The 11,732-nt window shown below is 38.6% G+C and overlaps 1 protein-coding gene across 1 annotated transcript; it reads right to left on the bottom strand.

Annotated features, from left to right (window-relative positions):
* Nucleotides 1-224: 224 nt before the first annotated feature.
* LOC137296843 (galactose-specific lectin nattectin-like) lies at nucleotides 225-6,544 on the bottom strand. The gene is made up of 3 exons (XM_067828711.1): nucleotides 6,307-6,544; nucleotides 3,038-3,217; nucleotides 225-678 (listed from the first exon to the last, which is right to left on the bottom strand). The coding sequence occupies exons 1-3, from the start codon at nucleotides 6,542-6,544 to the stop codon at nucleotides 440-442; spliced, it is 657 nt and encodes a 218-aa protein (XP_067684812.1). The 3' UTR covers nucleotides 225-439.
* Between the last annotated feature and the right edge of the window lie 5,188 nt (nucleotides 6,545-11,732).

The following is an 11,732-nucleotide window of genomic DNA, read 5'->3' as shown; positions in this document are numbered from 1 at the left end:
AAAATTAAAAGCTCGCATGATACACAGTTGATCACACACACAATATACAGATTTCTTTCAATTTTCAATAATAAATAAAAACACAAATACGTCTTATTTCCTTCAATAATACTGCATACTATCTTTAATCTGTAAAACATTATAATAACAACGATGTTTACTTCTATAGCATACAAATTAAATATCCATACGAATCAAATGATGGAGGATGACTTAGGCTAGAAGGCAGTTCATTCCACAATTGTGCTGACACAACAGGGAAAGAGTTTTCACCAAATGTTGCTAACTTAAAATTTGGAACTGTAAGACGACATTGGGCTTGTAAGCGAGGTGATCTAGCTGTCTGTAGTCTATAGCAAACTAGACAGGTATGATGGAGCTTGACCATGGTGTGACTTGTACACAAGACACAGAGCTGAATCCCTCCGTGTCCACACAATCAACATCGAGTTGGCTCCACTGGTAGCTGACACACATAACTATTAGCCCAGGTACAGTCGCCATTGTGCCATTTGTTCACAGGATGACTAACGGCGATGTAAATAAGGAGGCAGTCTTGCAGCTCTTCAAATGGCGTTTGATTGGTGTCCCACCAAAACCTTTGAATTGAAGAGTTGTCTGCCCACAACCACGTTCCCTCTTCTTGTATATCAGAGCCGCCAATCCAGAGATGCATATCTACAATAAATTAGTAGCAATCAACACTTGACAGTTAAAAGTCAATACATTCTGTAAATTATGCCAGCCTTACTGGAGATGGGACTTGCAAGGGAAGGAACACAACCCGACAAAGAATACTTTCGTCAAACCATCTAAAGTCCACACTACATAGGATGACCTGCAAATCCACGTGTCAATTGCAAGTCGATTAAGGCAGGTGGACAATGCCATGCTAAAATACGCTTAACTGACGGATCAAAGTCTGCGAGACCAATTCTTGCGACTTTAAAATCGCATGCGCCGTGACCTGCAGTCTATCAGGAACCTCTGTATGAGCAGAATGCTCAAGTGGCAGCAGACCCAAACCTAATGATGTCAACCTCTTTTCCCTTACTGATGGAAACATTTCCGGCATAGAGCCAATTGGTCCTGAAATTTCTGACTCTCATTTTTATTCTTCCTCAGTTGCACATTTTTTTCAGAAAATCCTGTTTACATTTCGTTCAGTTCTATTTGAGTAAATTTGTTAATTACCTTTAGAGAAACGGAGGCCAATGAAACAACTAAACAACTAAGACAACTGAAGAATAGGCATTTTTTTTCAAATTGTTGATTTCCTTGAGGCAAAATAAAAAGAAACACAAAAGAAGAACACATCTATAAAACAACACAATCACCACCCTAGAAACAATGAAAAACATTTTTACAGGCAACTAAAAGTGATGGTGAAGATGATAAGCGGCCTCCCATTGACGTCAATGAAAGGTTCCGTTGTGGCCTGTACCCGTCGACTGGGTCCGTAACTAAGCTGCCAAACACTGTCACCCATGCAAGGACTCTCCGAAGTCATTTGTGCAGTGGGCTCTACGCACAGGACGAACTGCGGCACAAATACTCTCAAACGTGATTAAAATACATTTCAGGTTTAATGGTGTAAGTGTTTGGGGATACTTGCAAATACCGTAGTCCGAAACTGACCGCCTCTCCTCAATTTAAGATAGACAAAAAAGTAGTCAACTAGTTCAAGCACACATCTAACACTCGCTTAAAGACCCGTGACGATCCGGGTAAGAATGTATCTTCAGTACCCCATGTGACCATAACCCTGAAGAGACTCCCTGACTTCATTTTCAAATTACGTATGTCGATGCTCATGCTGTTGATCACTGGGGTATCTGGTCCATTGATTTTACAGACCGCCGCCATACAGCTGGAATATTGCTGAGTGTGTAGTTAAAAAGACAACCCACAAACCATTCGCCTTAAGGTTACGGTATAAGATCGACTATAAGTTGGAAGTTTGATACCAGAAAAAGGAATGAAAAGTCTGACCCGAATTATAATTGAGTTCATAAATCTATCCTCCAAATTCCAGAGGTCAGGTATGTGAATCTGCCAGCCCAGCAAACTCAACTGGCGATGTTTACACCGGAAACAGGAAGTATATACATACAGACAACGTTTCAAAAGGTAAATGACATCGTGGGACAAATAAAACGTAAAGCATAAACTTTTGTTGTTTGTCTTTGGTAAAATATATTTCATAATATAAACGTAATATTACACCTAGTCACGTGACACAACTTGAACGAAAGTTTCACGTAAACGTCTTTGTATTCTGTGGCAGTTCCGTGTGATGGTTTTGAAAAATACGGCTGTTAATAATACTACAGATGATATGTACTTACTGACAAACGATTTGCAAATATCTCTTGGTAAGAACGGATTCCAAAACTGAGTTTCGGTTCAATCGAGCTTGCACCTTTTGGGCAGATTTTAAAGAGCATTGTACCACTCGTGTTTTACCAAGTTTACAACATTCAAGGACATCCATAGTAAACCTTTCAAAAGGTTTCATGGAAGGCATGTGGTGGGTGAATTTAATTTTATGCCGCTTTTAGCAATATTTTCGCAATATTGAAAAACAGAAATGGGTTCCACACATTGTAACCAAGTGGGGAAGCGGACGCTATGGCGAACGGGTGGCATTTCTTATTTTGTCTACCCCCGAAGATCCGGTTAGAATACTGATCTTCAGTAACCCATGCTTGTCGTAAGAGGCGAATGACGTGTCGGAGGGTCAGGCTCGCACGTGTCATCGGTTCCTAATTGCGCAGATTGATGCTCACGTTGTTAACCACTGGTCTGTCTAGTCCAGACTCCATTATCTACAGACCTGTCGCCACACATCTGGAATATTGCTGAGTACGGCGTAAAACTAAACTCACCCATTCTTAATTTGTCTGCTTTAGTTACGAAACCGATAACCCATGCAGTTCCTCTTTTTAATATGTACCATTTGCGCTAGCAGATGATTGTTGTGAACGAAGAATGATTCTGTTGTTTTCATGTATTAAAAACATTGAAATATACTTACTTTGTTCCGTAGCAAAATGGGTCATCAGTTGATTCGTTTCGAGGTTGTCAACTTTAAGAAGATGTCCGCCACCCTGAATGCATGCGTTTTCTGCATCCGTCCATGATTTGGGTGAGTCTGTGTTGATCTGATAGCACAGATCGAGAGTACGATTCCAGATGTACCCATTACTACAGCCATCTGTACATATATACACACACATAGCTAAGTCATTTGTCAACAGTGTTTGCCCATGACCCCTATTAGCTGCAGGTCCTTAGATCCTAGAACCATACAAAGTTGTCGGTCATGATCAGAATGTGTAAACCCATTATTTTAACTGCACAATATGGCATTGTCAGGAAAACAAATAATGTGACAACAAACAGAGTTAAAGAGTTTAATTGAGAAAAGAGGAAATTACTGAGAGATATCTTCTGCAAAATAATATTTTTAGTTATTTGGAATAAAAACGCTCTGCGCTAAGATCAACTGTAAACCTCATGCAGATGAATTGCACGCGGATCATGTATCACATTGGTGAAAGGCATGTCCAAATATCATACATGTAACATCCGCGTTTTGTTAAGAATTCACCAATTTTCACTGATTTTTATCATTTATTGAATGATGACAGTAATCTTTTCAACGTTACTAATGTGTTTTATACGGAAGCGCTGAAGGGACATGAGTATGAGAATTTTTGTTAATATATATTTCGTGCGCACGAGATACTATAGAGTGCGCATGATATAATATAGCGTGCACACGATTTACGAAAGCGTGCGCACCTTATACGAAAACGTGCGCACGATATAATATAGCGTGCGCACGATATACCAAAGCGTGCGCACGATATGATAAAGCGTGCGCACGATATAATAAAGCGTGCGCACTATATAACATAGCGTGCGCACAAAATGAAAGGAGACACGTATTTTTAAATGTTAAATCGTGCGCACGAGATACTATAGCGTGCGCACGGTATAGTATAGTGTGCGCACGATTTAACAAAACGTGCGCACGATTTAACAAAGCGTGCGCACGATTTTACATAGCGTGCGCACGATATGATATAGTGTGCGCACGCTTTAACAAAGCGTGCGCACGATATAGCATATTGTGCGCTCGATTTAGCAAATCTTGCAACACTGACATGGTTTCAAATGGCTTTGACACGACACGAGGCATCAGTATTTCGTGCGCACAATTTAGTATATCGTGCGCACGCTATAGTATCTCGTGCGCACGATATATGATTTAAAAAATCTTCTCCCGTCATATCGTGCGCACGCTATATTATAACGTGCGCACGCTTTCGTATATCGTGCGCACGCTATATTATATCGTGCGCACATTTTAGTATCTCGTGCGCACGAAATATATATTAAAAAAATTCTCATACTCATGTCCCTTCAGCGCTTCCGTAGTTTTACAATACATCAGTTCGTGTGTAAACTGTACCTTTAAACAGTTTGGATTACTAGTAAATTAAAAAATTCAGTTTAGAACAGTTACCTAAAGTAAGTGGCTATATTTACACTAGTAAGTCTCAACTTTTCATGGGTAGTATACGGACCCGCAATGAAGACGCATGTCTGATTTTGATGTGGAATAAAGTGCCAAAAAAACAAAGGTTTAGATGAAAAATCATTTTCAGCTTATGACATGGGTAATAAGCAATGATTATGCTTTTGAAAAGGGGGTGGTAAAAAAGTGCTGGTACAAATTGATTTTGTACCCATTCTAAGAAAACCATCCCGTTCATTTCGGTATGAAAGCTTTGAAGACTAGGAAGCAGCCAGGTAGGAATCCCCGACTCTTGCAACCAGCATGGAGCACAATCAGTCACTCTCCCTTGCCAAGTGGTAATTTTCTGGCACAGGACTCTGAAGAGGAACTAGCGAACCATTGTGTCCCTGTGGTATGGGAAGCATTTACCCATGTTTCGTCCAAACATTCAGGCTCGTAACCCTCTGTACGTTTCTTTCGAATTGTGCGTAAGTACTGGTTTCTTAGTCGAACAATATCAGACCTCTCGCACAGTGCACGTCTTTTTTCTGAGCCTACTTTTTTGTAATTTGTGAAGCAACTTCCATAACTGCCATTTTAAAATGACCAAAGAATGATTTGTCTCCATATGCTTTTTCAGAATACGCAGAGAGACAAAGGTATTTTGTTTATATAGAGCCTTAATGGCGTTTCTAACCAGCTGTTGTTGAAATGAACGACTTTCTCACATCGTGTGGGTTTTGAGACGGTCCCCTCAGCTGTGTCCGTGCAGGTTGAATCGGTACAGTTTTTCAAGATAGTTTTTTACCTCCCTTCCGTCATCCCGACAGCAGGTGCAGTTCGTAAACGATACTTAGCCAAAGCATATTCAGGCCTACCCCTTTCACCTTCGTTTTTAACAAAGGAAAATACTTTGCAAATAATCGACTTAGCGTCGTGTGATATTCTCATTGTTTCAGGTACTGCAATCACGAAAGGTGACAGAAAAATGATGATCGTTTGGTAAGCAACTTTTTTATTTGGGTGTCCCAAATTATGAGACACATTATCAGAGTTGGTCTGTCGATTTCATGTGGCTGTGCAAAATTTGGATTTGTTGCAGTTATTAGATTTTGTGTTAGTAAGCAATTCATCGGTCTCAAATGGAATCAAACGGACTGTAGTGACGGCTAATGGTGAACTAACTGGCATTAAGGCACATAGCAACAACATTTAGTAAAACAATGGCTTCAATGAGTTCCAGAGCGTGTGCACGTATGCTGCAGATTCAGGCATGTTTAAGACTGGCAACCGAGCTCTCTATACACGTGCATTACATGGAAAAAAACTCACGAAGTGCACGTGCATTAATATGTCAGGATTGCCTTGCTGTGTTTCAACGAATGATAAAAAGACGGCATTTTCACCACTGTTTCTGTTTCCGGAAGAATGAAGTGTATCTGAACTTGAACAACTGTTCCTATCAAATCTTAAACATTCATTTCAAATGTTCAGTACATCATTCGAACTTCTCACTTATGTTTCAAAAAATGATTCCTTAAAAAAACCCTTATGTGTTTTCATGCGGATCAACATATATATGGAATACTGTTTACCCAGGTTAACTCACACAATGAAAATGGAGTCTTACAGAACCATTCATTTATTTACGTTTACCATCGTAACCAGCGACATGAATCCCTGCAATGTCCAGACTTTAAGCACTCACGGGCACATCAAGTAAAAAACTATACAGCCTTATTTGGAAGACTTTTTACAGAAGAAATGAAAAAGGGTACCTGGTTTCCAAAGAAGATACTGCATGCCAACCGATGCCTGGAGGTCATCCCTAGTGTAAACTGCATCTGAAAGGTAACACGTCTTGGAGGTTGTCTGATAAAATGCAGACTGACAAGTGGTGCTGAAATAGCACTTGGTGATGCATTCATTTCGCGATTTAACCACCAAACCTTGTGGCAGAGACGATTTAAAATACCCCTGTAGTGCCAGAACAATGTGTAAACCTGTAAGCATCATTGATGAGAACTGTAAGTTAGTCAAATAACTAACTAAATATCTAAACAAATGTGTTTCTCCATATGATACAACATGACATGTAACTGACAGAACGTCACTTTCTACATGAACTAGTGATAACGGTGGCTGGAAACGTGCTCACAGTTGCAGCGAGTTAATATTTCATCAGAGCATTTATGTTTTCAATGAAGTAAGCACTACGGTTGGAACGCCAAGGAGAGCGTTTGAAGACCGAGTATGAGATGAACTGGAACAATACTGTGATCAATACACCAGGACTGCGGCTTACGTTCCTAAACTAATGACTTTGTAAACCAGATGCAGTCTCTAATGTTTCACAATGGACAATTATCTTGTGTCTGAATCAGTTGTTTCCAATTTATCGAGGGTAATCTAAGTCTGAGTTTTGACTTAGCTAAAAGTGTTAACTCAAGTTTGTGAAAACGCGGGAACATGAAATTCACAGAATGAACTGAAATCGATATGAAACTCAAGCATAGTCGACAATTTGAGTTTGGTGAATATATTATTTAGGTTGTTTGGGCTTTTTATTTTGCAAATGCAGTTGAGTTTAAATTCAGCAGTTTCAAATTGTCAAAGGCAGTTTGAGTAAAAAGTTAAGTTTGTTTCGAGAGATCGGGGCCCGGTTTGTGCATAGAACTAAATGAACTACATGAACTAAATGGTGTGCAGCTATGACACGGAACGAAATGTACACTCAATAACAATGAGTTAATAGTTTATAATTGCTTTTAACGGAAATATCAGACAGCCAAAAATCAGCAAATAAGACGCTAGGCACACATGCTTTGTTAAGTAATCTGCAGAATTTGAATGCCAATGATTGTGTTTGAAATCTAATACAGTTATGACATATAACAAGTAAGTGATGAACTTTTATTGTTCTTCAACCAGTATCTAATCAATACATGAGGATTGCCGCTTACGTTAGTGAAATACTGGCTGTTAGCTAACTAGATGCAGCTTCGGAGTTTTCACCATAAACATTAATTGTGTTCACAGATGCAGCCAAGAATTGCAAGTCACACTTTCCTTGTTTCTCGAATTTATTGATAATATATAATATTACAAAATTCTGTTGAGGGAGATGAATTTGGACTTACTGGGGTGGTGGGGTAGCGTAGTGGTTAAAGCGTTCGCTTGTCATGCTGAAGTCCTGGGTTCAATTCCCCTCATGGGTACAATGTGTTAAACCCATTCCTGATGTCCCCCTCTGTGATATGGCTGGGATATTGCTAAAGGCGACGTAAAACCATACTCACTCGAAGTATTGTTACGGAAATAGCATCAGTGTAAAGGCATTTGTATGTGTAGCCCATCTGCCTGTCTCGTGCTGACTTTGATATTGTTTGTAAACAATATTGTATGCACTCTGAGTAGGGGAACCTGAACTTTCAATCTGGATAAAAAGATTTAAGTATAAGATTTAAACAACGTTTCAAAGACTGTCATCGTGTGATCACAGATCATTTGTCTTAGTCACCACCATTAAACGAAATGGACGATGGGATACAAATGCACAACACAGTAGCCTCATACATGTGCTTGTGTCGTTCTGGATTTTGACGGATTTTCAGATGGTCGATAAATCACTGTAGACCATTAATTTTGACAATGATCTTGCATCATACAGTTGTTAGTGTTTGTTTCCAACCGTTTCGTTTCGGTTGAAAGTGAAAACCGTACACATGCAAATTTCATGTCATACACCAATCCTCTTTAAAGAGCGATTTCTCTCAAACAACTTGGGCCATAAGGAAGTGCAAGTGGTGATAACACTCTGAAAACATTCATTATCATGACAACACTGACTGACTCCAATATATAAGTTCCATTACTTTTTAAGGGCATATAGATCTTAAGTAACGTCATCCATAGGGAACAGATCATGGCGAGGTTTGACAAAGAAAGACACTCGTGCCAAGAATCGCTGGGATTTCATTGGCATATGCCTGCAGTAACATATGTTTGTCGTCGTACGCAAGGGCTTGTAAGCAATGTGTTGGCGGTTTGACTGTGTTGATTTCATATTTACTGACATGAAACGGCGGCGTATGCCACAAAGGCATCCGCCTGTGCAGAACCTGGCCAAGTTGGAAGCTGCCTTACACGACGAATGGAGTAGACTGCCCACTCAGAGGATCAGGAGGCTAACAGGGCGTATGAAGAGGAGAGTGTTGTCTGTCATACGGTCACGTGGAGGTAACACTCGGTATTGACATTGAATCGTGTAAGACATGACATTTTGAATGTTCACATTCACCAATAAATTCAACATTAAATCCAAGGCCATACTTGTACGGATATGGTTTGGTATGAAAATCATTGTATGAAAATCATCATGAAATCAACATGGATTCTCGTAATTTTGCCGCTTTTAATAAGTTAGATCATAACGGTCAGAAAAAGGTTTCTTCATCACGAGAAGTTTCAAGAGCGCAAAAATAGATGGGGACGCAATTCAGTTTTACACATGTACAGTCAACAACGACGACTGACTTCAGGTCGTTATAGAAGCACTATTTATCAAATGTGACCCGTGAAGGTCCCGGGGTAGAATAGGCCTTCAGCAACCCATGCTTGCCATAAAGGCGACTGCTTGTCATAAGAGGCGACTAACGGGATCGGGTGGTCAGGTTCGCTGACTTGGTTGACACATGTCATCGGTTCCCAATTGCTCATGTTGTTGATCACTGGATTGTCTGGTCCAGACTCGATTACTTACATTCTGCCGTCATATAGCTGGAATATTGCTGAGTGCGGCGTAAAAGTAAACTCACTCACTCACTCACTCACTGATTACAGACTCGAGTGAGCAACTAGTCACTCATTTATCAAATGTAGCCTATATATACTCTCGGAGAAGCCACTTGAAATTACTGATTCCGAGAGATAGCGTTTTGATAATGTGAAAAAGGGCACTTGATAGACATTTAATAAAGTGAAACGAGAGCATTACGATTTCAGTGTTTTTATATACTCTACAATGACATTTGCAAAACACCGAAAAACGACCATGTATTGATGGAAGTGATGTAATACGGCAGAATTTCAAAAGGTCAAGCAAGGAAAATTATAAAACAGAAAACTAATTGATTGACAACATAAAAACCTTTGCCCATGTGTGAATAGGCGACTTAATATATTATCTACCATTGAAAAAGGTCAATGTCATTGCAAATGTTATATATATCCGCACAGATTAAACATTGTCAAAGGAATGGAATACATTGTCACATTCTCCCTTCTTTTCATCAACTGTTTTCTCCTTGGCTTCATGATTCGCATTTTACCAATATTGTAAATCATATATCCCTTTTTTAATGGTATGTGTGAATTATCATCTGAGGTCTAGTGCAAATGTGTAAGTTCTAATATTTTTCAGAATATTTCTGAATGAAAAAAATCAATCGTTTAAACCAATAAACAACACGCGTGGGTGAACAGGTGAATTAATATAATATATAGGGATCTAGAAGTGTTATATTGTGATTAAAGGGTCACATTCACATGCACATTTTACAGGCAATACATTTTTCAACAGTAAAAACCATTCGTAGAGCCACAAACTGGCTTATAAGACAATAAAACCATATATACCATAATAATATATAAATATAGGATTTAGATAAACCATGTCAATGACACTTCCAGCCTTTTAAACATATTTAGAACTGAAAAGGCAAAAATGTTTCACAATTTTGTTTTCCTTCATAAGAAACAGAAACTTGTCGGTATCATATAAGTTATAAAATACATGTTTACATTCAAAGGCAGCTCCAACTCTTCATAAAAATTACCTTTAATAAAAAAATGAAATATGTACATGGGAACCACTGTCACTTCTAAAACAATATTTACATAGCCTTTGTAAAGGAAGAACAGGTGGCTTGGCATATCTGGTTTCAATGAATAAGGGTAACATACCACATTTAAATTAGGATAAAATACGACAATGATAACATAAATTATTTAACATTATTTTCAAAAGATGGCGTTTCTTAATCCAAACGATAGGTGCACAAGTTGTTACCAATAACTCCTCAAGCGTCATTCCATTAAGATTCATGCCAACAATCAACAGTCTGTCGTGGTATGAAGTAACAATTCACACTTGTGTTGAGATAACAACTCAAACACTCTAAATTCTTTTTTTTTTTTTTTTTTTTTTTTGCATCGGCCACAAGTGTATCACTTTTGATATGCGACTGCTACGCATAGATTTAAGTCTAAACACATAACGAAAGCTTTCGACCTTTTGTGAGAGCACCGACCCAAATCCCCTTATTGCATTTACTAAAGCATTCTTACCAATGCCAAGAAACATTCTACATGCCTTATTTGTACTTCCTTATTTATACCCCAATACTCGGACCATAAAACAATACAGGGTGAACAAGTGAATTATACAACTTTGTGAAAACATCACAAGACACACCCTGCGGAGATAAAGCTCTATTGGCGGATTTACACAACTCTTTGAAGATGCATATGGTCTAAACCTGCCGCACAATGACCAGAAAAAGTAGTGATTGAAAAATTGTTCCTCTTTTATAATTTAAAATGAAAGAACTACACAGTTGATTTCATACATTTGATTTTAACTGAAGAGTTTGCGCTTTATCAAACACGAACCGATCTGGTGCTCTACTAGCAAACAAAAAAAATCAGATCTTTAAAAATAAAACAAGTTCGGGTGATGCACGGCTGTTTGAGGGATCGGGGGAAATCAATACATTTATGTTTTTCTACACAAGTTTAGAACATTTCAAACATGGTCGGGCCATATGATTTCAAATCCAGTTCGTTGTAATTGAACCAATCATTCAGTTTTTTATATACATGTATCTATACACGTAGATTCCTTTCAATTGTCAGTAATACATAAATGCACACATACGACATACTTCTTTAAGTAATATTGCATACTATCTTGAATTTGTAAAATCAAATAATGTTAAGGATGAGTACATCTATAGCGCTAAGTTCCATACACCAAGTGCAAGTTCAAAACCCATACAAAATAGATAATATTTATCATAAGTTTGAAAACATGAGTCTTAATGAATGAAATGACGACACTTGACTTGTGAGCAGTGTTATCTAGCTGTCTGTAGTCTATAGCAGACTGGGCAGGTATGATGGAACTTGGCCATGGTGTGACTTG

Source organism: Haliotis asinina, chromosome 9 (genome assembly GCF_037392515.1).
Source record: "Haliotis asinina isolate JCU_RB_2024 chromosome 9, JCU_Hal_asi_v2, whole genome shotgun sequence".
Classification (NCBI taxonomy): Eukaryota; Metazoa; Mollusca; class Gastropoda; order Lepetellida; family Haliotidae; genus Haliotis; species Haliotis asinina.
The sequence above is the reverse complement of the archived record's forward strand: the minus strand, read 5'-3'. Positions and strand labels throughout refer to the sequence as shown.

What these genes read in the sequence shown, in the direction of transcription:
- LOC137296843 (XM_067828711.1), bottom strand. Translation starts at nt 6,544, where the DNA reads ATGATGCTTACAGGTTTACACATTGTTCTGGCACTACAGGGGTATTTT. An exon ending in GTATCTTCTTTGGAAACCAG is followed by an intron (nt 3,218 to 6,306) that starts GTACCCTTTTTC and finishes ATATATGTACAG; the next exon opens with ATGGCTGTAGTAATGGGTAC. An exon ending in CCATTTTGCTACGGAACAAA is followed by an intron (nt 679 to 3,037) that starts GTAAGTATATTT and finishes AATTTATTGTAG; the next exon opens with ATATGCATCTCTGGATTGGC.